At 41.3% G+C, this 25281-nt stretch overlaps 4 protein-coding genes across 4 annotated transcripts in view; 1 reads left to right on the plus strand and 3 right to left on the minus strand.

Moving 5' to 3' along the window:
• usp8 (ubiquitin specific peptidase 8) overlaps positions 1–7383 on the minus strand; it is a 26934-nt gene extending 19551 nt beyond the window's left edge. The window contains exon 1 of the mRNA XM_034572902.1: positions 7367–7383. The gene's annotated coding sequence lies outside the window, so the exon portion shown is untranslated. The remainder of the gene's footprint in view (positions 1–7366) is intronic.
• Positions 27–5556, minus strand: LOC117754211 (very long-chain acyl-CoA synthetase-like). The gene is made up of 10 exons (XM_034573018.1): positions 4900–5556; positions 3743–3952; positions 3473–3631; positions 3092–3216; positions 2807–3001; positions 2306–2396; positions 2008–2206; positions 839–936; positions 472–602; positions 27–381 (listed from the first exon to the last, which is right to left on the minus strand). Exons 1-10 carry the CDS (start codon positions 5369–5371, stop codon positions 208–210), a joined length of 1854 nt encoding a protein of 617 aa, XP_034428909.1. The 5' UTR covers positions 5372–5556; the 3' UTR covers positions 27–207.
• LOC117754205 (very long-chain acyl-CoA synthetase-like) lies at positions 7383–16760 on the minus strand. Its single transcript, XM_034573006.1, has 10 exons — positions 16213–16760; positions 15302–15511; positions 15058–15216; positions 13336–13460; positions 11161–11355; positions 10713–10803; positions 9905–10103; positions 9087–9184; positions 8815–8945; positions 7383–8432 (listed from the first exon to the last, which is right to left on the minus strand). The coding sequence occupies exons 1-10, from the start codon at positions 16691–16693 to the stop codon at positions 8256–8258; spliced, it is 1866 nt and encodes a 621-aa protein (XP_034428897.1). The 5' UTR covers positions 16694–16760; the 3' UTR covers positions 7383–8255.
• A 4176-nt stretch (positions 16761–20936) lies between these two features.
• Positions 20937–25206, plus strand: gatm (glycine amidinotransferase (L-arginine:glycine amidinotransferase)). The gene is made up of 9 exons (XM_034573106.1): positions 20937–21085; positions 21953–22171; positions 22315–22510; positions 22783–22973; positions 23093–23230; positions 23309–23473; positions 23565–23628; positions 23737–23853; positions 23964–25206. The coding sequence occupies exons 1-9, from the start codon at positions 21017–21019 to the stop codon at positions 24074–24076; spliced, it is 1272 nt and encodes a 423-aa protein (XP_034428997.1). The 5' UTR covers positions 20937–21016; the 3' UTR covers positions 24077–25206.
• Positions 25207–25281: the final 75 nt, after the last annotated feature.

A 25281-nucleotide genomic window follows, 5' to 3' on the forward strand; every position in this document is an offset into this window, starting at 1 on the left:
AAGATGACTTCACTCATTTACGGTCATGTTTTCAAAATCTTTATTAAAATTTACACAAACATTATGTCTCTTGAAATGTTTCAAGAATTCAATTTTCATATGTCACAGTATTGCTCACAAACAGGTCGTTTTGCATTATTCGGCTTCCTGCAACACATCAAATGTGCTATTTGATGTTGACAGTCAAATAACAAAGCTGGTGGTCACTCAGAGCCGGTTTCTTCCCTCTGCGATGGAGTTGTACATGTCCTGAGTCATGGGTACGTATCCTTCACTGTCCTCCAGGAAGAACAAACAATCGCTGATGACGGCGGGGTTGAAGCCCTCCTCCCCCAGCTTCACCTTCATTTGCTTAAATGTCCCAGTCACTACCAGAGAATCCTGCCAGAGCAAAAATAAAGGTCAAATAATGTTAGACATTTATGAATTTGTTTTATTATAACCTTATGACTAAATCCAGCAGGACCTCACCTGTATGCGAATGAAGCGCGGTCTTGCATAGCTGGGGAGGAAGTTTTTGACATGATGATATGTAGCTTTGCTGTCAAAGTCCATGTTTTCCTTCAGCTTTAGTGCAGCCATTCCAATTCTTCCCTCATGTCCTAATCAGTCAAGGTCAAAGGAAAAAAAGAGGATGAGAGTATAAATACCTCTGTGTTTCATAATGTGCCAAAGTCAATTCAAAAAAGATTGCAATAGTTGATTAATAGACATGTTAAAGGTTAAAATGGTCAATAGCCTGATGCTTTTACACATATTTGTATTTTTGAGATCCCTGTTTTCACACTATCTGGTATAATGATTATTTCCTTTATAAATCTAATAATGTAGTTATTACCTGGCACCTTCACACCATAGACATTAGCCTCCTCAATGCAGTCCACCATGAGCAAATGATCTGCCACCTCTGTGGTCGCCACATTTTCTCCTTTCCACCTGTACGAGATGACAGTACGTTATATCGTATGTTTTACTTCTTAAAATAATTGGTGTTTTGATTTGGAACAGAGATTAATTAGATACAAGCAGGAAATACTTTTTTTCATTTGTAGAAAACAGTGAAATAAAGATTTATAATGAAGATTCATAATTTTAACAACTAAAGAGTAGACAAGAGAATCAAATATTGAAAACTAGTACAGCAGTGTAAGAAGGGTAATCAGGTCCTGGATTTACACTGTGTTGCCTTTTGTATAATGTGGGCTATGTGTTTTGCATTTTGATGTATTTGTCATTGCTGTTATTCAACCTCAAGTCTCCTAATGTGGAGAATATCAGTTGGGCCTGCACATGAAGTAAAACTGTGTCTGACATTCACTTTGCAAGCAATGTTCAATTGATCGGAACCAGAATTCCTCAGACAGGTAATGTTTATTAAAAGGGTAACACTGAAAATGTTCCTGGTTAAAAATCTATTGTTTCTGACTTAAACTTCTGTTGCCATTTGACTCCAGGAAGTCGATCCAAACAGACACGTGAGAACTATAATTCCACAGTAAAACACAGACAGAGCCCAAGCAGGAAGTACGTTGACATTTTCTCAACTCAAAACCACAGGACGGATTATCAGGGAACTTGGTGGAAGGATGTGGTATCGGTCAGGGAAGAACCCACTGCTTTTTGTGAGGATCTGGATCAGGGGGTGCAATCCAGGATTTTTAAAAAACCTTTTTTTCCCACTATTTTCCTTGATCATAAATCATTAATCTTGATGAAAACAATCAGGTACAGGTACTTAGAGTTATGAGTGTGTGTATTTTGGTTCAGCTTGATTGAATTTCAGTCTAGATACACGCAGTTTGCAGGTTCATTAACCAGGTTAGGTTCATTGGAGACTCTAAATTGATTAATCGGTATTGATCGGTAAAGATGAAGGATGGTTTGGTAGTATCTATGAGTAAGTGAAATATGGTGCAGTTTGTCTGAATTTAAGGGGACTGCTGGGCCTTGGCAGAGGTATATGCTCCTCTGAGTGTCATTCTAGTTCAGTTTGTTTAATTGACAGACCTGAAAGTGTCTCCAATGCGATCTTGAAAGAAGACAAATCCCTCCTGGTCGATCTTCAGCAGGTCGCCGCTGTTAAAGTAGAGGTCGCCCTTCACAAAGACGTCCCTCAGCTTCTTCTTCTCTGTTTGCTGCGTGTTCTTGGCGTAGCCAATGAAAGGCGTTTTTTCTCCAATCTTCACCACGAATAAACCGGTCTCTCCTGCGGGTAAGAAAACATCAAGCTCAGAATACGTATCGGTGAAAAAGGTCAAAAAGGGTCAGAAAAAGCCCCATACGTGCTTGGAGAGGATTGGCTCACCTTTGGGGACGTCAATACAGAATCCTCTGGGGTCTCGGACAGGCTCCTCCTTCTCTGTATCGTACCTTATGAGTTTATACTTATATCCCATCTGAAAAACAGTTTCAAAAGGAATATTTTTACCTCCATCACCCCTTTCCCTTTATTATTGGTGAGCGTAGATCCCATTAACATTTGGATCGGATCAGAGAGCAGATCGAAAAATCTTTCATCGCTTTCTTTAACATAGGATCGATAGAGCATTTTGAAACATTTTCACTGATTTCTCAGAGTATGTGTATGGATTTTGAGAAAAATTCTGATATGTAGTGAATTAAAATGCAGTTTCAAAAGGGGACTGTTGGGCCTTGGTGCAGGAACGTGCTCCACTGAGTGCCATTCTACTTGAACATGTTTTCGTCACATCTCACAGTTCTTCAAGTCTCATCTAAATTCGGACTGTTGACAAATTGAATTTGCTCCTTCACCTTACTGTGCTAATAAAATAATAAAACATTTTACCTTGTGTAGGAAGTTCTCCTTGCCAATAGCTCCAATTTTCCCAATGTAGTTGACAAAACCAGCATTTCCCTCCGTCGCTCCGTAGCATTCCAAGATCCTAATGTTCCCAAATCTCTGCAGGAAGTCTTCCCAGGTGTCGGCCCTTATCCCGTTCCCGATGGCCAATCGGACTTTATGATCTCTGTCAATGTCGCTCTAGAGGAGAGGAGTGAAGGAGAACAGGGAGTCTGGCTGCATGTATCAGTTGCATACTGTTAGTAACACAACTTATTGTGTGATATTTACCTTCGGTGTGTTGCACAGGTAGCGCATAATCTCTCCTATGTACTGAATGACTGTCACGTTGTACTTTCTACAGTCGTTCCAGAACTGAGAGGCAGAGAATTTACGTCTCAAAACAACAGTGATCCCTGGAAAACAAAGAGACACAGACTTCAGCAGCGTATATGACCTAATAAACACAGTGAGGGCTCAGTGAGGGCTGCAAACCTGTGAACTTTGAAATACAAAAGAGGGTAAAAGCCAGGGCTTACTTGAGGTCATGTACTTGTTAGTTTAACCTAAAATAACCTCAATGCCATCAACAGGACACAGCCTAAAAACCATGTTGTGTAGCTTTATGATTATTTGATTAATGATTATGTTTTATGGGAAATACTGAATTACCTGTGTCTATGGCTCCACACAGTCCCATCAGAAAGCCCGCGCTGTGGTAGAGGGGCAGGTATATGTAGATGATATCGTCCGAGCGAACGCCAGAAATAGAGTGAATGAAAGACGTCATCCATAGTCTATTGTGGTTAATTACAGCAGCCTTGGGAAGCCCTAAAAGACAAACATTGTAGTTTTATTGTCTTGATTGTATCATTCAAGGCCTACGCTTTAAAAATACAAACGCAGATAAGGATTCAAGGTGAGATAAATCCCACAGATCACCTGTTGTTCCTGAGGTGTAGATATACAGCGCAGGACTCTTGAGGGTAACGTTGGCCCTCAGCTGAGGGGACAGAGGCTGGTCTGAGGCCTGCTGGATTTTATCCAAGAGGCTTTCGATGCCCTCCACATCGCACTCCTCACTTAAGATGAACACACGGACACCCTGCTGGTTCAGGGTGGGCAACACCTCCTCCACAGCCCCTCGTAGGTCTGAGACACAGAAAGCAAAGGGAGTGAGTGGAAATCAACTGAGTGAGAGGTACAAGGAATTCAGCTGGTTCTCAGTAGCGCTTCATAAACTTCACCTGGATTGATGATGTCTGCTCTGATGAACACATCCACTGAGATCAGCTTATTGCAGATATATTGTATTTATCGATTTGGCTCATCAATTAACATTTAGCTACAATATGTTAGAGTAACCTCCACCAAGGACGTTATGTTTTTCGTCTGCGTTTGTTTGGTGGCAGGATTACGCAATAAGTACTCAACTGATTTTAATGAAGCTTGATGGGTGGGGCATGACTCAGATAATAGGCTCACCTCAATCATGGATGTCGAAACATCTGCTTAGTGCCCAAATTATTAAACTGGCTCCACCAGTTCACTGATTTTACTGAACACAGTGTTTGTGTCATTATGGCCGCAACAACCAAAGCAACCTATCTTCAAGCACATTGGATCTCTATTTCAAATGTTGCATCTAAATCCAAATCCAAACCAACTAAAGTAACTGGTGACCACTTCTTCAAACAGATGACATTTAGGCTAAAAACATGCTGTAAATGAACTTGTTTCCAGAATTTGAAATTGTGGACGACACCACAGGAGCAGCATGGAGGCATTTAACATTTGGAGAAGTTGTCACCATTTACTTAAATTGAGCTGGATTTGGCTGCAACGCTGTTTACCCCTGAGACTCCAAAAGTGTTTTGTGGACTCAAACACTTCACCCATCCCCCCCATCGGCATAGTGGTGAGTAGATAATCAGTGCATTTTCATTTTCTGGGGGTGAACTATCCCTTTAAAGTCTATAAAATGCAAACATAAGCTCGCATGACACGTGTTCCTCTCGTTTGTCTGCAAGCAACAGACAAACAAGAGAAGTGAGCGTGGCAACAAAAGTTCTCATCTCATGGAGGTTGGTGGGTCTCACCAGCAGCAGCCACCAGGACCTTGGCCCCGCAGCAGGAGAAGCAGTGCAGCAGGGACTTGGACCTGATGTTGGAGTTGAGCAGAGAGGCCGTGCAGCCCAGTTTGGTCACAGCCAACCAGGTCCAGACGAAGTGCGGCTCGTTGCCCGCGAACAGAGCCACCGTGTCCCCCTCCTTCAGGCCGGCGTGCTCCTGCAGAGCCCTGGCCAGCCTGTTGCTCTCCCTGTCGGCCTCCCGGTACGTGTACGAGCTCCCCTCGAAAACGATGAAGCTCTTCTGCGGCTGCGTCGCCACTTTGTCCAGAAAACGATCCAAAACGCTGTAGAACGGTTTCTGCTTCTTGATCCTGCCCATGCGGAACGCGAGCTGGATCGAGGTGATCGCGAAGCACAGATCTGCCCAAATGTATCGGTTTCTCGCGAAGAGCAAAAACGGCCAAATTGCCAAAAACGTAAAAATGGCGTATAAAAGCATTTTTTGTTTTCTGCAGGAACGCGTTGTTCCCTGCTTCCACACAGAGTCCTGACAAGCGTCTGCAAAGATCAGCTGGATCTGGTTTTGCAGTTTACACCTATTGAACTTTGGGCTATTTTCTTTTGCAGGGGCGTAACAAGAGAGGGGTGTGTCGTAAGAGGAACCGAAATCACTTGGATGTAATGCTTTTGCAGCAGTTTATAAGGGTAACTATTTATAACTATTTATCCTTCACAGGAATTAGAAAAAAGTTTAAATGTATTCCTGTCCGGAAACACATGGAACTACAAACTAATCTGAAGAGTATGTGCACAGGAGTGTTTCAAGAGAATTCAAGGGCTCTGTTGCAAAAGGGACCCTGGGGGGCCCTACATGGAACCAAACCAGGAGTCCAATATTTTCACCGTATTGGACTGACACACACACACACACACACACACACACACACACACACACACACACACACACACACACACACACACACACAGACAGTCCCGGGTGCAGTGTGTGCTACTCTCTGTCATTGCATAATATTCATAGAATCACATCTTGTTCACATCAATTTGCCTTCAGGGTAAAAGCACAACGCTTGTTTTTTTGGTGTTATGCTTTATATGGAGCTGAATTGTAAAGCTTTTATTTTGAAAAGATTGGGTCAGACATAGCCGACATGTTATACATGAAAAATAACACCAGTTAGTTAAACGATTCAAACTTAAGCCACACACACGACCTGTAATAAAGAAAATGGAGTTTTAGTTTATGAAAAACCTTGACTATAGAAGTCTTTATTGCAGATAAACCAGGTAGGATGAACACAACGTTTTCTAACTTCACTCTGCACCAGAGACTGTTTATGAAAAGCTCTGCACACAAGCAATATAAAAGTGACAGTATATTGTAGAATAGTTTGAGGAGGACTCACTAACAACAATGAATAATAGTGAAGTAGACTCCGGAGCAGACTGCTAAGCCGGTTTTTGTCTTGTTATGCTGTGCGTCATTATTTCTTGTTAATTTCTTTAGAATTGTTTACTGAATGAAAAAGTGACATTTGTTTGTAACTGATAAGAACGGACTGATCTTCACAGCACCTCACCTGCTGTAACTGCAGCAGTTTATGAGGACTTTGTTCCCCTGAATGAACTCTGAACGACCAGACGTTTTTAATCATTAAAGGCTATGCCGTCTATGTTAGTACTGTACATACTTCCTCGGTGTACTTTTGGTCTGGTTCTGTTTCTTAAAGTTTGAGCATCTCAGTTTCAAATCTTAGTGCGTCACCAAAGAGTTATTTCTTTTAGACAATATGATTCCACCTAAGGAATGCTTTCCCAGTCTTCTGTGAAAACCGTGTCCGACACAGTCCTGACCTCATCCAGCAGCTGTGGGTTCAACAACTGGGATCTTGAGGAGGAATGGAAGCCAGATAACAAAATTCGTGGAATGGAGACTAATCTCTCAGATCATTCAATCAGTTTGATTTAAAACAAAATATTCAACAATCACTTTTGGGTGAAATTTACATGAGTCCACATTAATTTGTTCCACATTTTTTCCAGTGTCACATTTGTAGTTCTGTATATTCCAGCTCCCCTGGGGACAGAGTTTCTGATGGCATGTGTCTCCACCTAGTGGTTTTTTCCCACAATTGTCAAACCTGAAACTTTGTCTCTGTATTGTTTATATGATGAATAAAATAAGAATATAAGGACACATGAAAACTTTAAAATTTTTTTACAACCGGAATCACTTTAATGTTTATGAGAGTAATTCATATGTACAGGTATTGGCACATGAATATAAATGTTTGGTCTTTGTAACTTATAACCATCTGGCCTCTGGCAAATTCATAACAGACATAAAAATAACTCAGAAACAATAAAAAGCATCATGACAGCCATTAATCCTATTGAGCATAAAAGAAAAAGGCATGAAAAGTGATGAGTTGCAAGAAAAAAATAATCTAGGATGAATCTAATGCCCAGTTGGAAACAGCTCACTTCCTGATTTTGCTTTAATCCGCTGGCCACTAAGTACACGGAGCATTTACACTCCATGCCCAGAAGTTCAATGCACGTCATAACGGTGCCGTGACAGCGTCTACGCAGCCAAAATAAAGAAGAGAGCTGATAAAAATCCACGTTTACTGCAGAGTCATTTGATCTGGGAGTGAATGCTGATTGTATCCATTCCCACTACAGACAAACACCAGATGTTAGTGGCTGTAAGCAGGTTTTTTGATCAGTGAATCGTTAGTGTGATTACTGTTCAGTAATCTATGGCCCCTGAAAGATGTTCTAAAAATAGTAAAACGGATTTCCACCCGAGTATCACATGTCACTCACATCTTTCCACAAAAGCAAGTACTCTTCTGTGAGAGAAAGTCTAATGGCCAATAACTTGACCCATGACCGGAGCGGTACTGCAAATCTTGAAAATAATGGCCTCAAAACTAGAAAAAAGGTCTCTGTGGTAATGGGGCAGCAAGTGAAGCACCTTTTTAAAACAGCTAGGCCGGTTATGTTGTGATTAGGCTCCTAAATTGGACTGATTTTAATAAATTGGACATTTATTAAATCAAATCTTAATTTTGCCATGGACTATACTAAACTACCTTGTTTAGATAAGTGCTATACAAATAAAGTTATTATTACTATTATATCAAACTCCCTCCTCCTCCTGCAGACTGACTCTGACTCCTGACCCCTAACAAATCAACCCTAAACGCCTGGTTCCCATGTCCTGCTTTTAACAATGGTGTTTATATCTCCATATTTTTTACAAAATACACGTAGTTGAGGTTTGTTCCCTGAGTTGGAAGTTCATTATAAAAAACTCAATGCCACTATCGTCGGAAAAGTCGGTTAGTGAACACATCTGCTCATAGTTTGATGTCTCCTGATGTGATGGAGCTGTGGATCTGATCTGTCAGCGGAATGTAGCTCTTCTCATTATCATCGAGGATATAAAGAGGGTCCCGGATACGTCCTGGATCGAAACTCTCCTCCACTAACTGCACCTTCAGCTGCTTGAAGGTGCCAGTGACCTCCACGGCATTCTAGATGAGAGAAAAGGGCAAAATCCTCAGTTACTTCTATGTCCTTAAACGACAGCAGCGGTAACTGGCGGCAACAGCAATAATATCTGACCTGCAAGATCAATTGATAATTTGATTATTATTATTTTACCATATCGGACTTCTCTGTCATGGCAACAAAATTTCAAAGAATCACTTCCTCTTTAGCAAATTTATCTAATAGGTAAAAACATCATTTTTGCTGCTGCAAAGCTTTAAATAGAGCTGAATTACAGAGCTTTTATGTTGAAGTTGTGAAAATGTATGGAAAAAAATACAGGCATGTTTAGAATGAGCTCTTCTCTAGTGTATTTCAATCTGATGTACCTGGTGTTTCAGTAAAGTGTGTATTAAGTTAAATTACCTGTATCCTTATGAAGCGAGGTCGGGCGTATGAGGGCAGGTAGCTGACCACGTGGTTGTATACTTTACTTCCATCAAACTCGGCGCCTTCCATCATGGTAGCAGCTGCCATACCTACCCGCCCCTCATGCCCTACATTGCCAAACAAAATAGACAAAGCATTTGTTGTAATAAACCGATTCATCACCACATTTAAACATCTGCCGATGAGAAGTCAGGATATTTGTTTTAAACACCCTGTGTAGTGAAGGGTACAAAGGAAATGACCGTCACCTGGCACTTGGACTCCATAAACGTTGGCTTCTTTGAGACAGTCACTGATGGTCAGGATGTCCGACACCTCGGTCGTGGCCACATTCTCACCTTTCCACCTGTGGGCGCACGCAGGTCACAACTTTCTATCGGTTTTGGGTTTTTGGAATGTGAGGTGAAAGTACATTTTACAGCTCAGGGCAAGTCGGGAAACAAAAGCTGTTGTTTGGTGTCCTTCTTCTTTTTGTACAAGAGAAAATCATGACTGTGCAACAAGTACAAGTTTGCCCACAACTACAAGTTTTTTTATAAAGGACTCTTGTGTATAAAAAACGTTAAAAGTGTTTACTGCTGCAGATTTAGATCAGTGGTTAATAAGAATGTCTGAGACCTGCACTTTTTAGAATAAATAAAACTCCTCCTATTAAATTTTCGAGTAAAATGGTTCAGTTTTGGGAAATAAGAGTGTTGTGTAACAATAGAGCCAATATATATTAGTGAGTAAAAAATGTCCCAAACTGATAATAAATAAAATAAACCAAAAATATAGAGCTTTTTAGAAAATATAAAAAGAAAAGTGCAAATGTTTTTTCTATACAACAATAATGGACTGTGTCTTTAACAGCAAGAGGCTATTCATCAAATATGAGGGAAATAAAAAGGCAAAACTGGGACAAAAAAACCCTATTATTATTATATGGAACACACTATGAGGTAAAATGTTCATCTTCTTTCTAAAAAGAGACAAAAAGAGCCAGGACCACTCATAGCCAAAGAGTCTCTGTGTAAAATTATAAACGATTATTCTGTATGAAACAAACTCCACAGGAGCGCTGTACCTGAACGTGTCGCCAACACGATCCTGAAAGTAAATAAAGTTTTCCTCATCGATCCTCATGAGGTCTCCACTGTTGAAGTACAGATCTCCCTTCTTCAGAACATCACGAAGTTTCTTCCGCTCCGTTTGATCTTTGTTCTGGGCGTAGCCGACGAAAGGAGCGAGGTCTGTGATCTTCGACACCAGCAGTCCCGTCTCACCTTGAAGAAAAAAGCCACAGACATTACTGACAGTATCTATCAATGGACTCCATGGATTGGTTGGTAAATAGACCCCGCCCACATGATGCATGTGTAATATCAGTGTCATGGTGACAAACAACAAGCATATAAAGATGAAGGACATGACAGCTCCCCAGAAGTGAGACCAAAGCACCTTGATCGCACCCTGGTGGCTGGCAGCAGTATAGGTCATAATCCTTTTCCATGTTAGTAGAAGGACAGGGACCAAACTAAAAAGTCGAAGTATACGTCACATAAGTGTTTCTCAAAGATGGTTCTATCATTGTAGTAGTAGTTCTTATCACACTGGTGTGTTCAGTAGTTATTTTTCGTGGTAAGTTTGGTCTTAATTAGTTATTTGATGCAATTAAAGCGGGGTGAAACATTATGATTGACAGCTGAGACTGCCTTGGGATTGGTTGAGCGTGTATATAGGCGGGACCTCGCTGAATTGGCTCCATTCTCCGATCGCTACTGCACAGATCCAAATGCACAAGATGGCAGCGCTTGTATCCGGGATATAAGTGGATAAATGTCGTTGATCTTGATTTATAGTCTTATGCTTCATATTAACTGTGGTTTCCTCACCTCTGGGCGACTCCACACAGAGCCCATTAGCATCTCGGACGATTTCATCTCGCTCTGTGTCGTATTTAATGAGGGTGTAGGGAAACAGCTTCTACAGGACGAAGTAAAACATCAGGGATAAGAGAATCTCTGCATATTATTATACTGCTGATATGTACAAGCACATTGCAGAATTTATTTCCTAGTACAAGCTGTAAAGATAATCTGAACTCAAAGCTTTTTCAGAGCATTCCATCACATCTCATGGTCATCTCTCAAACTGAGCTGATGGATGAAGCTGTTCCCTGCTCCACCATTAGATGCCGTTGGAAGCTCAGGGGAAAAAAGCTGGAAGCTGAGTTGAGATCACTTGGACACACAACTTGATAAAAAAGGTAGTAAATCTATAAATATTCACAGAAAATACATGTTTGCTCTTCTTCTTGTATCTGGATGATCTCATTCTTACCCGATGGAAGAAGTTGACACGTCCGATGGCTCCAATTTTTCCAGCATAGTTGACAAATCCCACATTTCCCTCAGTGGAGGCGTAAAACTCTTGGACCTCGATGTTGCCAAAGCGGCTGAGAAACTCTCTCCATATGTCGGCCCTGATTCCATTACCGATGGCCAGTCGGACTTTATGCTCCTTGTCATTTTCTTTCTGCATTTTCATATAAAAAACAAGATTCACATATCAAACATTGTACATTGAGTATTACAGTGTTTGTTTTAAATCACACAAACGTAAACTGATAAGCTTTGTAACAGTATAATCAGTCACCTAATTAGACGCTCAAATTAATTAGGATGAGACACCTTTTAATTAAGTACGACTAACTCCTGTCTACTGTATATGTAATGATAAGCTCACTCAAGCAAGGACATATTTGTGTGACTTAAAAATACTCGTCCCTCGAAAAACCATACAAATGCTGTATAACACGTACATTTCGATGTAATGAATGTGGCCATAAAGTCAAATACTAGTTCCAGGGATATTTGGTGGCCAAGTTACTCGATATGGTCTTCCTAAGTAAAGGCCAGCATCTATTCCTAGAGGTGACCAGATACAGACGAGCCACCTCCTCTGGCCGGTGTAGGGTCACGCAGTAAATTGAGACCGCACTTCATGTGATGCAACCGGAAACTCTGAATGGCCATACATGTCGACAAAATGTTTACAGTACTCCCAAATTCGGCTGGCACATTTTCAAGAGACGTCACAAGCTCGGAGTCAGTCTCGTACCTTGAATATTTTTAAGTTTACGGCTGATGTTCACACGTGTCCGCAGCCTGTTTCCTCCGTGTTCAAACCCCTGCAGAGACTGACGCAGAAGGCTGGAACATGATAGTTGAGATTCTTTCTATTTTGGTGAGCCAGCTGTGCAGTAATGTGGGAATGTACAGGAGATAACTGCAAAGATGATCTGTGTCAATGGGAGCTCGCTGCAGCCGGTTCACGGTGCCGCGGGGGCCAAGAGGTTTTACAGTAGTTTGGACGGCAGAGGAGGAACAGTGACTGCAGCACCCTGCCAGAGATCCTGTGTGATCATGTTTGAGCTGCAATATTTCTAGTAACTGGACTGGCACTCAGTAGAGCACATACTGTACCTTGGCCAAGGCCCAATAGTCCTCCTTAATTTAATCAAGCTTCGCCAACACACTGGAATCAGTCCCTTAAAATAGGCCTGATTTGTGAAAGTGAACATAAAATTCCTGGAACCGCCCCGAGATCTGAACCTCTCTCTGAATCTCACCTTATTTTACATCAAGCTGTTCTTGTTTTGGTTCATTCATTTGTTTTAATAGATAACCTTTACTGTCTTCTACCTTTTAAATACAATTTTATGAACTTTTCCTAAGGCTTTTACTTTTGCTCTTGATTTTACCATTTGGCAAGTTTTACTGTTTATTTGTGTTTTCTTGGAATGTTTTGTTTATTTTCTGTTCTCGGCTTTATTGTAAATGAGGTCCCTACGTCAACAGGTTAAAATAAAGGTTAAATGAATGGATCCACACCAACATTTTATGGGTTCTTCTCTGAACCAAAACAACACATTCTTCCACTAAGTTTCATGGAAATCCACTCTGTAGTTTTTAATTAATCGTACTTACAAACAAACAAACCAACCAACAAAGAAACAGACGGGTGAAAACATAACCTCCTTGGCAGAGGTAATTAACAAAAGTGGTATTAAATGAATAGATAAAGTTCAGTAAATAAGAATGTCAACATCATTAAATATGAGGCACCAGGTACAACAGCACTTTCACAACCACTAATGACTAATGACTAAAACTACAAATCCATGTTTTTTTTCTTTGGGCTAAATCAGTTAAATTCTGTCCAAAAGATCTTTTTACATAAAGGCTTCATGTCTTCTTGTTTCCCTGCCCCTGTAGTGGGGGGGGGGAGTCACATTAACCTCCTGCGAACCATAAACGACTGACCCTGGTTTGGGTTTCAGTCGAGATTTGTAGCCGTCACATGACAAACATGCAGCTGCTGAAGCTTTACTGCAGCACAAAGGGAGCAAAAATCTGAAAAACTAATATTATTCCTACTTTTGCAGCTCTGTAATATTGTACAACTGCTTAGATTGAAGCTTTGCAGCACTGAGGCCAGTTCGAATAATGTTACCTTTGCTGTGCTACAGAGGTAACGCATCACCTCCCCGATGTACTGGACGACGGTCACACCGTGTTTCCTGCAGTCGTCCCAAAACTGAGAGGTAGAAAACTTCCTCTTCAGGATGATGGTTGATCCTTCAAAATAAGACAATAACAAACAGACAGTTTGATTATGGGCTAAAGAGCAAAGAAATGTGACTGCAAAAGATTCAGTTTAAACTTTATGTCCTTTAAGTGAGCGAGTTGTAGACGGGTTGTTTGTTAGGGTATTGATTATCAACCAATACATTTTGTATGTAAGCTGCGGCTCAGTTACTGCAGGTCACCACAAGAAAAGCAAACTGCCTGTTACAGAGAAAGGGCACTGCACTAGTATTTTTAAACCGTATGTAATTTACTTGCATGTGCTACACAACAGGACTGTGATTGTGGTGCGGCTGTGTTGGATATCTCAACATGTGTGTGTGTGCAGGTCAGGCTGCTTATCCTGACATATTAAAGCAGCGTGAACTTTGGCCTAATTGGACAAAAGCATTCAGAAAGTGGAGGTAATCTGGTCTTGTTTGACGTGGCTCTGTTCAGATTCCTGCTTCAAACTGACAAAAGACTCTTTCTCTCAGTTTCCCAGGGAGAGAAAACCAGAGGAAGAATGAGGAGCAGGGACGTCACGACATGTAGAGTGAAGAAGACTTTGTTTTTTTCACACAGTTTATGGGTGAGAGCCTCAAGAAGGACTTGTAACAGGGGTAATTCTTTCACACACGGTGTATGAGAAGATACTTGTATTTATATTTGTCAACATTTAATAGTTTCATTTTCATGTCACTAAAATGATTCGTAGCTGATTCAGAACTAGTCAGATTATTAATTGTACATCAATATCGCTATACTTACGTTTTACACAAGATAAGAAAATATGTTTTGTTTTTTCAGTTGATCCATTTTTAACTGGCTTATTAATCCTAAAAAATAGGAGAATTTTCATAAGCCCCAAAGAAACACTTAATCTACATTATCTGATATCAGACCTGCCATGAATTACACATCACATCTTGTCTTTGATATACTTCACACTCCACCTCTTAACAATCCTTTGTGACTATAGTTGTGTCTCAATTCGGGAACCGCATCCTTCGGAAGCCGCATTTGTGCATCGACTGTACCAATTCGAAGGCTTCACCAAATGTGGCCGACAAATGCGTCATTCCACCCCCGAGCAACGGTGGCTCCACCCGGGTGGATCCTTCCTAGCCCAACATATCCCATGATTCATTGCACTTCAGTGACGAATTGTTTTTCAAAGAGGTAATGGCGGCAAAAAGCGAGGAAGAAAATGTCAGAAGAAATTATTTTCAAACAATTTGCCGGGTTTTATCCCTGAATATCTTTCTACGAGGTGCCTTCACCGATCCTCTGGCACTTGGATGACACCAAACAAGCTGGTTGGAGGCATGTTGTGTTTTTCCTCTTGTTTTATTACGTCTGAAGAAGGATTCGCGATTGACTTCAATTGTGTTGGATTTGTCTGCAACACTGTTTACCCCTGAGACTCCAGCAGTGTTTTGTGGACTCAAACAATTCCCCCACCCCCCATCGGCATAGTGGTGAGTAGATGATGAGTGAATTTAGTTTTTTCTGTGAACTATCCCTTTAAGTTCTCAACCGAATGGATGGACGGATGGAGGAACTCTGGTCTGAGATAACCGCTTTAGCTACAACTCAGTCGTCTCACCTGTCTCAATGGAGCCAATAAAGCCGATTAGAAAGCCAGCTGTGTGGTACAGAGGCAGGTTGACGTAGATGACATCACTGGACGTTACACCGTTTGAAGACAGAATCGCCAGAGCTATCAGGAGACGGTTCTGATTGACCACAGCCGCCTTCGGGAGACCTGGAGTACACAAAGATTACCTAATGAAAACTGAAGGAGGTTTGTCGTGTGAAAGTGAAAAGCAAACAAACAGCCACTCAGGTACCTGTGGTTCCGGAGGTGTAGATATAAACTGCAGGACTTTTGAAGGTGATGTGAGATCGGAGGGATCGAGGGAGCGGGTCGTCTGGTGCCTCTTCCACTTTGTCAGAGAAGCTCTCGATTCCAGGCGTGTCACAGTGTCTGGTCATCAGGAGGACGGTGACGCCCTGCTCCATCAACGAGGGCAGCACATCCTCCACTGCCTCCTTCAGCTCTGGAGGGGGACACACAGCAGCACACAATGTTGGCAGTGAAATATGAACAAAGTGGAAGTCAAATAGAAGCCAATCAAAATCTTGCAAATTGTTAACTTAATATTGGGGCAGGGACAGTAAGTGAGAATCGACTGAGCTGAGAAACTTGTGACTGCATCTAAAACTACGGAAGAGTATTAGGGTCAGGCGTGAGGAATTATTAGTAATAGTTATTAGTATTAGTAGGGGTGAGTATAGTATTTCGAGAATAACATAAGAGGTCGAGAATTAAGTCAGAATGCTGAAAATAAAGTTGAACTGTCAAGAGTAAAGTTGGAATGTCGAGAACTAAAATATATTTAATAAGGATATGTTTTTGCATTTTCACTTTATTTTCGACTCTTCAATTTTATTCTCAACATTTCGACTTTATTCTCAAATCTTCAACTTTATTGTCGACATTTAGAACTCATTCTCATCACTTCTACTTTTGAACTTATTCTCAAAATGCAAAATTCTCCTTTTTTCCTCGTGCTTGGCCTGACTCATCTTCCCTATCAAGAAGATGTTTGGGCAGGACTGGGGTTAAACTGACTAAGACACAAAGAGTCTAGTTTTGCAGTGTAAATCCAACCTCAGTGTAAATGTGGTAACAGCTCCCTGGAGGTGTCATGTAAAGTTTGAATCTCTAAAGTAAATAGACCAGCACTGAGCTTCATACCCGGGGCAGATATCAGCACCTTGGCCCTGCAGCAGCTGAAGCAGTGCAGCAGAGACTTGGTGCGGATGTTGTGGTTGAGCAGAGCCACGGGGGATCCTAACTTAGCCAACGCCAGCCAGGTAATCAAGAAGGCGGGTTCGTTCCCCATGAACAGAGCCACGGTGTCTCCGGCTGTGAACCCGGGGTGAGCCCGCAGCGCGTTGGCCACTTTGTTGCTCCGTTCGTCCGTGACCGAGTAAGAGAAACTGTCCTCTCCGAACACAATGAAGGGTTTGTCCTTGTGCGCCGCGCTCTGCTCCAAGAAGCGGTCCAAGACAGAAAAGAGAGGTCTCCTCCTGCGCCTGGACGCAAACTTCACCAAGATCCGCAGCAGAACCACGAAATACTGCAGATCCTTCCACAGATACGGGCAGAACGTCTTGATGGCGAACGGCACGATGAGGATACTTGCAAATAAAACAGAAACGACGTACAAATCCATCCCGTTATCCCCTTTAAAAAGCTGCAGATCCCGCACAAAATAAAGTGCAGCCCCCGCTGCTGCAAAATGGGGAATGTTGCAAATAAGGATTTAGTTGAGTGGGGCGGAGCATTTTCTCCAAAGTAACTGAAGTCAGAGGAAAAAGTGGAGGTTCAGATGTTGACAGTACAATCTGTGTATGTGTACTGTTGACGATACTGAAGAAGGTTTCCTCATGTTCTGGAAGAAAATTTGATTTTTTTAGATTTGATTTATTTTGCACAGATTTGAAAAAAAATCATAGAAAAGTTTCTAATAACAGTATAATAATACAGTGCAAGGGGAGGCAGGAAAACCCAATTGGCTTATTGTGAAGCCTCCTTCTAAATATTTTCACTTTATTAGAAAGTACCAGTACATGCAGAAAATGACAAGATAAGACAATATAAACTAAGATATTAGTCCCACAACAGGGAAATGATCTGTGTTACAGCAGCAAAGAGGACAGTCAAAGCAGTACTTAAATACAAGGAAATATTAAAAATATAAATGTAGCAGAAATAATATATACATTGTAAACAGAATATATACAGTGTGAATGTATTGCACATTAGCCATGATTTGCACTGGCAGAAATAAATATGGCACCGTTTAAAAAGTGAAAGTTTAAAGTGTAAATCCAGCATTGGTGAGTGTGGACTATGATTATACCCAGGAGAGTCAACAAATAACAACAAAAAATAGCGACACTATTATCATTACAAATGCACACCAGAGTGTGTGTTGGGGGGGTGATTGTGTAAATTTGCATTACAACAGTAATCAATAGTTCAAAACAACAACAATACATGGAGAAGAACAGCTAAAGAGCAGCACATGAATGATTTTTTAAACATCTGTTGTAACATTTGATAGAAGAACAGTTCTTTGCCACCTGTGAGCAGCCATCCCATAATCCAGCTCCCCTGAACCTGCTGACCTCTGCCAGAGAGGGATAAAGATCTGAAGATTGACGAGTTGAATAAACGTGGACCTCTGATTTTGGTTTGAAGTAAAATCTGGAATTGCTCAGTGATAAAAAAAAAACGTTTTTACAGGGAAACAAAGTTGGAAGATGTAAGAAAACCTGACAACCATTTCAGCCACACTGAGTTCTACAGTGTCCGAGTCAGCTGGAAAAGGCAGTTAAGATGACACGGTGTAACTCTGCAGCTGGTCCGGGGTCAGTTGGTGCAGTAGGAGGAGCCGCCGTTTGTCGACAACCAGATAACTAAAAGAGTTTCACCATTAAAGCTGACATAAATAGCATTTTGAGGTTCTCTTATCATTACTAGGCATGCACAGCTTACGTAGGTGATTTAGTCCAGGTGCAAGATAAATCTCAGGGGTAAATGAGGTGAACCATTCAATACACATGGCCAGTTTTGTGCATGAGGCCAAAAAACTGGGTTATTGCTTTAGAACTCCCATGTCCTCAAATCTGAACCATTTGTCCCCAGCTCCTGCAGTGATATGAGGATCCATAAATATAAAGATAAAGTGATTTCCTCAGGAGATTTCAAACAGAAGACAAAAGAAACAAAGACAGGACAGCGTGTCCTCATGGGTTGGGGCGGTGTAGTTTGGAAGAATATCAAGAATAAATTAAAAACATTCTATAATCTAGACTTTTTTTATGAATTGTTGGATAATACGAGCTGTTTGGGCCACAAACCAAATGAAGCCATGTGAGAAGTTCAGAGGGGGAATGTCCCTTTGGTGGAACTGCTGACAACACACAGACATCTGAAACATGACGACGGGCCCCACCGAGACATTACTATGTTATGAAGGGTCACAAGCCAAACAAGGTCGGGAATCACTAGTTTCCTCTCCAATAATGTTTTTAATTTAATTTTCTATTACTACTTTATGTCTTTAATGCTAAATCTGAATCAGATTAGTAAGTTATATTGCTGTCTGAAGTGGAGCGATGCAGAGGTACATCGTGGCGTAACTTCAGGAAAGTTCATCAAAGTTCAAGTGAACTTGAGTGAATGTTCCTGGGAACACACATTGTTTTCAAACAGGACAATTCTTACAATTGACTATATTTGCATAAATATATACAAATACAAACACTCACACACAGTGTATGCCGATTTACTTGTTTTTTATTTATATATATATATGTATTTCTTTGTCTTTTTCTCTCTGACTGTTCTTTTGAAGCAGCTTCAAATTCCTGCAGGTGGCACTCTTTTCTTTGTCTGCATTCAAAGTCCATTACCTTAGTTTATCATGAGATGTGTCTCGTTTAAAACGGAACAGACTGTGGGTCAAAATTCACTGATAAAAAAATCTGAAGCTAATTATTTAAATGTTTTATGAAACTTTCTGTGGCTTCTGAACAACATTTATTTGTCTGCATTACTTGTAGAAATGGCACCGAAGATACAGAAGCTTATTTTGCGTTGGTGTCAGTTTCAGAATCAGTGCATGTACAGAGCACATGTACCTTAGTGCCTTCTAAAACAATTTTGAGGTTTAATCAACATTGCATTTTAATTTCCTTTGCTGCTTTAGTTCACTCAACCCTAGCGGAATAAATTGTTAAAATCTGAACATAAGATTGGAAAATAAAATTCTTTTGTCAAACTTAATAAAACAAGTTTAAGACATTTATTTTCTCAACTCAGACTGACAAGTTTTTGACTCAGCTTTGTTTTCCTCGTCTCTCAGTTTGAAGGAGTTTGAATGGTCATTTCATTATTACCCCCTGCAGACGTAGTTGTATTGGACCAAATGGGAAGTTCTACACTTTTATTAACAAGATGCACAAGGACACTCGCTTGTGGAACCTGTGTGAAAGACCGAATAAAACACATTCTGCATAGTTTGCTAATATGCACAACTTATTTAGTGAACATATAAAAGGGACGTTCATTCAACCTATCTCAAGTCACTTAAAGTCACCAAACTTTTTCATTTGGATTCAAATTCACAAGTGTGGGGAACTAACGCTCGAGTCTGCAGCTCTTCCAGCTCCACGATCCGCCGCACCACCGAAGCACAATATCAACTGACATGATTAAGGGCCTTAAATCCTTTTTGGGAAGTCGCTCAGTTCCTCTTGCTGAGGGTTTGACCAGAACCTTGACGTCTGATATCAGCAGCCGGTTAGCTTAGCTTAGCATGAAACATGGAATCAAGGTGAAACAGCTAGCCCTACCCTCTCCAAAGTTACATCAGAAGCATGAGACAAAAGTGTGTCTCGGCTCTGTCTGCTTCCTTGGAACCACAAACCGATTGTCGGGCCTGTAAATGATGCTGCAGGGAGCTGAAGGCATCCTCTGGACATGTTGAACCTGGGGTATTAGCCAGAGATTCTTTAAGAGGGCAAACATCAGCGGTCAATGAGGTCTCTTTGGTTGTGAAACTCTTGCGAGCACAGTCCAGCGGAGCATGTGGTTACAGCCTGCACACGGGCCACCTATCTCTTTGATTAGGTCAACTCCTTTAGCACGGTTCACTCTACCACTAACACAGTGATGTCAATATTACACTGATAGTGATATTGTGTTGGAAACAGTCGGGTAAGCAAGGATCAAGACACAGAAAAGTCTGCAGAGCTGCCAATTATTTAGCAGCTTTATTTCAGTAGCTTCCTTTGTTCCTTTTAAATAGATTTTATTATTGGCCTTTTATTGTGAAATATTATTTAGAGAGCACCTATTGGAAGAATCTACTTTAGAATAAGAGTAAGAATCAGGTTTTAACACCTGGTAGGTTAAGGTATTTGCTCTGGTATGTTTGTGCTGAGCATAAATATAAAAGCATAAAAATAAAACATATAGAACATAATATACCCTAAAAGATATGTGCAAGACTCAAATATGTAAATGAAATGACTTGAAAACTTTGACAAATTCATCCTATTTGCTGCAGCAAACAAAAGAAATTCCATTTCCAATATTTTGTCATCTCTTATCTGTTTATACTGTTTATCTGTTTATGACTATATTATATTCTATCATTGTATTGTATCTCTTTTGTCGAAAAGAAAACGGTTCCCAGCTCCTGACACATTTTAAGAAGTTCCCCTCAGTAAAAACTCTCAAGGCCTTACAGCCCAGTTGATAAGAATTTGCTGGCGTAAGGGATTGTGTTTCAGAATTGCTTTTTTCTCCAGTCACGTTGCCCCACAACCCGAACCCGGCCAATGATCTCAGAGGCACGCAGAGCAGCGCCTATAAAGGCGGCTGCGCGCAGCCCGCGGCTCCATTCGTGCGTAAAACGAAGGGTGTATCCTGCGCCGCCGTTTGATTCCACTGAACATCACCATCATCACCTTTACATCGGACAATGCTGCGAGTCAGGTGTCTGAGAGGAGGTAGCAGGGGGGCCGAGGCTGCCCATCTGATCGGAGCCATGGTTGGTATTATGTTGGTTTAACAATTAATCTCTTAGTTATTTTTATTTCATTTAGGCCTTTTTTTGTTTGTTCATGGTTTAAAAAAAGCACATGTCAGAGAAGGTGAATAAAGAAAAATATCGACATCTAAAGCTGCTTCTTTCACTTTAGATCAATTTAATTCATTTATTTCTTTATTGTTTGTTTGATTACGCATTTTAAACTGAGGAAAATGCAAAAAAGAAAAATCTTTGTCTGGGCTGAAAGAAAAGAAAAAATCACAGACACTTTAAAACACGGATTCTGTCAAATTGCTGCAAAGTTTGCTGGGATTCTAATTGCAGAGAGTTTTTTTTGGTGCTGTGGTCCCTGAGTGACAGTGAACAGCTGTTTGTCACAGATGCTCTCCCAGACCCAGCGACACTGGAGCTGCTCCGGAGCCCTGCAGAGGCCTCAGCCACTGCAGGGCCTGTATCTCTGCAGATAACACTGCTTCTTAATTACACGTGTACTTTGGCACCAAGCCTATACACTAGCCATTGATATCTAAGATCACTGTGGTTTTCTTTACCTGAATTAGCCTTTTATGGTGGGAGCTGTCTGCCAGGTCACACGGTCTTGTCACATTATCACTTTTAATTTCACTCTCTGCCACTAAAAGGAAAAATACTGCATGCAACATACAGCAATTACATGTTCTCACATCTGTTTGTTAAAGGAGTTAAAAATGCACAAGATGAATTTTTTTTAATCTAAATTATTGTCATATTTCAAGTTAAAGCTGTTCTCCATATATGTGTTATTTTACTCTTCCTTTGAGTCTATTTCCTGCTGCAGAATACTTTAGAAAATAAAGGTTCTGATCCATGTTTCCTCTTCCTGCTCAGCTCGGCCGGTCAGTGACTGGATGGGTGCAGAGAGCGTTCCAGAGCACCTCAAGTGCAGCAGCTGTTCAGTCCCACGCGGCAGTAGAAGAGGAGCATGTTACTGTGCCTGTGCCGCAGGACTGTCCCGTCAGCTGCTTCAATGAATGGGACCCTCTGGAGGAGGTGATTGTGGGTCGTGCTGAAAATGCCAATGTCCCTCCCTTCACTGTGGAAGTGAAAGTAAGCACCGGTGTAAAAATGACTTGCACATTACCTCCTCTCCATGCACGTGAAAGTCACTGCTGCAGTGGAGTTTCAAATCTTTTTTAACTGCGAGACAATGTGATTAACGTCGTGCCGTCATATTGCAACCTTCTCCACAGGCTAACACATATGAGAAGAACTGGCCCTTCTTCCAGAAGTATGGGGGCCAGCCTTTTCCTGCGGACCACTTGAAAAAAGCTCATGCTGAGATTGAAGAAATGTGCAATATCCTGCGTCACGAAGGCGTCACTGTGAGGAGGCCGGAACCCATCGACTGGTCCATGAACTACACCACCCCCGATTTCTCATCCTCTGGTAAAAATACATTTATACAGAAATCAGAACTATTACTCAGTAACATAAGTATAGGAAAAAAATCATAACATAAATATTCGGTAACATGACTTAACATTAACTTGTGAATACATCAATAGAAATGGTCCATTAATATATTGTATACTGATACTTTACTTATGTAAATGATCTGAATATTTCTTCCACCGCTGGTCTCACTTTTATCTGTGTTAATCCACGACTTTGTGTTTGATGAAATACTGTGTGTGAACTAATCCTGTTCCTTGTTGCAGGCTTGTACGCTGCCATGCCCAGAGACATCCTCTTAGTTGTGGGAAATGAGATCATCGAGGCTCCTATGGCCTGGAGATCTCGCTTCTTCGAGTACCGGGCCTACAGACCTTTGATGAAGGAATACTTCAGTAAAGGTGCTAAATGGACCACTGCTCCCAAACCCACCATGTCTGACAAGCTGTACGATCAGGTGAGGCCTCAATGTAACCGAGGATACTGGAGCTTCAGTCAACCCGCATCAAAACACCTTATTTATATGATCACTGCTTAGTTGCTATGGTGTAAATCCTTATTGCTCGTGTCGTTCAGGACTACCCCATGCGCACAGTGGAGGACAGACACAAGCTGGCCGCCCAGGGGAAGTTTGTGACCACGGAGTACGAGCCCTGCTTCGACGCTGCTGATTTCATTCGAGCCGGGACAGACATTTTTGTGCAGAGGAGTCAGGTATGAAGTCGAACAACTTGAAGTATTTGCATCAGAACACACAGCATGTGTAACTTCTTTTATTTTTGTATTTCCTAGGTTACAAATTATATGGGAATTGAATGGATGCGTCGTCATCTGGGATCAGACTACAAGATCCACATCATCTCATTCAAAGATCCCAACCCCATGCACATCGACGCCACCTTCAACATCATCGGGCCTGGACTGGTGCTGTCGAACCCTGAACGCCCGTGTCACCAGGTACAAAGCCCACTTCTCACCTCATGTGCTGCCCTCGAGTGGGATGATACATTATCTTATCTCCTGTTCAACCACCGCTCTCTATTCTCAGATTGAGATGTTCAAGAAGGCCGGCTGGAATGTTGTGAAACCTCCAACGCCTCTGATGCCTGATGGTGGGTAAATGACACTGAAACTCCTCCTCTCTTACATCAAGAAGTCTTTCTAACACAGAGACACCCCCCCCCCCCCCCCCCCCCCCCCCCCCCCCTCTGTATGTGCAGACCACCCACTGTGGATGTCCTCCAAATGGCTGTCCATGAATGTCCTGATGTTGGACGAGAAGCGTGTTATGGTTGAAGAAAATGAAACCACCATTCAGAAAATGTTTGAGAATCTTGGTGAGTTTATTTATCAGCATGAAGATATTCTCTGTGTTTTGAAGGATGTTTTCAGATAATGAGGACTCCATGTTGCGTGATCATCATGCATGTTTTTTTTGTTGTTGCAGGTATCAAGACCATAAAGGTGAACATTCGCCATGCCAACTCCCTGGGTGGTGGCTTCCACTGCTGGACAACCGATGTCCGCCGCCGTGGTACCCTGCAGTCCTACTTCCACTAGCCTTGCCAGAAATAGGCAGTTTCTATTGAGCTTTAAAGATTAAAGCCTCTGTTCGGACTTTTAAACTCAATATCGAAGTTAATGTCAGGCTTTGTATCGTTGTTTTGTATCCCGCTCTGCGATACAACAAACTACCGTTTCCAAATCTCACACCCCTGCCTAAAAACATTTAAAATGTGTATGTTTGGGTGTCACCTGCTGCAACTCAAAGTCAAATATTCGTCCACACATGAATGAATCCAGCTGAAAACGTTAGAATCTCCTCCTGGCAGGTGGCACCAGAGACCGTCTTCCTGATGGGGTCTTAACGTCCCAAATGAACGTGTAGGAATTGTTTTGAGTTGACATCGCTGTAAATCACAATGCTTTTGCAAACAGCTTTGTTCAGATATATACAATATATGCTCAACAATAACAAATACTTCAGTCAGTAACCTCAATATTAACTGCATTTCTGGCCTGGCTATTGTGACGCCACAACTTTGAGGACAAGGTACAATTTGGTATGTGAATGTCATCGAACTAGGGCACAGGGGGAGAGACGCTGCCTCCTCTCCAAAACTCGGACATCTTAATTCTTCCAAAGTATTTTTTTTTTATTTGAAGAAATGTGTAAAAGTTGTTCCATAGGTCATGAAACAATTGTAATTTCTTATCGCTGGTATATTATTTTGTAAAGATTTTAATTGATTGAACGGACAAAGTTCTATTTATATTTTTCATACTCTTTATTGGATGTCCCAACAATTGGTGTTTTTATATATTTACTTAAAAAGTACGCGGTCCATATCAGATGTTGTATACCTTTTGCCTCTGCTGTTTTCTCCTATTACAAATCTGGGCCAGTTATATGCTGATAGTCATTTTCACTGAACTGCTTGGCTGCTTGTGTGTGCAAAGCAAAAAACGCCTAAAAGAGTGAAAAAGGTTTTTGTTGTGAAGATGAATGTTTGATGATTCCTTTTGCTGCATATACAGTCGGGTGTAGATGTTGGCCTCTTGAAGTCGTCCTTGAGATTTATGTTAAAACCACAAATTCAAGGGACGCCAGAGGCTCAGTGGAGGAACGAAAGTGATGTTTTGTATTATGCAACATTATTAAATGTTAATTAAAAAGAGTTGTGTCTGGGTATTTATTTTTTGTGGTTGTGAATTTGTTTTTGTACATTTTATTTGTTATATTTGATATTTTATGTTGTGAAAAA

This window comes from Hippoglossus hippoglossus, chromosome 3 (assembly GCF_009819705.1).
Source record: "Hippoglossus hippoglossus isolate fHipHip1 chromosome 3, fHipHip1.pri, whole genome shotgun sequence".
Classification (NCBI taxonomy): Eukaryota; Metazoa; Chordata; class Actinopteri; order Pleuronectiformes; family Pleuronectidae; genus Hippoglossus; species Hippoglossus hippoglossus.

Coding starts and splice junctions, on each gene's coding strand:
- LOC117754211 (XM_034573018.1), bottom strand. CDS start 5,371: ATGCTTTTATACGCCATTTTTACGTTTTTGGCAATTTGGCCGTTTTTG. Junction 3,002..3,091: donor ACCTGTGCAACACACCGAAG/GTAAATATCACA, acceptor CCTCTCCTCTAG/AGCGACATTGACAGAGATCA. Junction 2,397..2,806: donor AGGAGAACTTCCTACACAAG/GTAAAATGTTTT, acceptor ACTGTTTTTCAG/ATGGGATATAAGTATAAACT.
- LOC117754205 (XM_034573006.1), bottom strand. CDS start 16,693: ATGGATTTGTACGTCGTTTCTGTTTTATTTGCAAGTATCCTCATCGTG. Junction 11,356..13,335: donor ACCTCTGTAGCACAGCAAAG/GTAACATTATTC, acceptor ATGAAAATGCAG/AAAGAAAATGACAAGGAGCA. Junction 9,185..9,904: donor CGTGTTGGCGACACGTTCAG/GTACAGCGCTCC, acceptor GTGCGCCCACAG/GTGGAAAGGTGAGAATGTGG.
- gatm (XM_034573106.1), top strand. CDS start 21,017: ATGCTGCGAGTCAGGTGTCTGAGAGGAGGTAGCAGGGGGGCCGAGGCT. Junction 21,086..21,952: donor CCCATCTGATCGGAGCCATG/GTTGGTATTATG, acceptor CTTCCTGCTCAG/CTCGGCCGGTCAGTGACTGG. Junction 23,474..23,564: donor CTGAACGCCCGTGTCACCAG/GTACAAAGCCCA, acceptor CTCTATTCTCAG/ATTGAGATGTTCAAGAAGGC.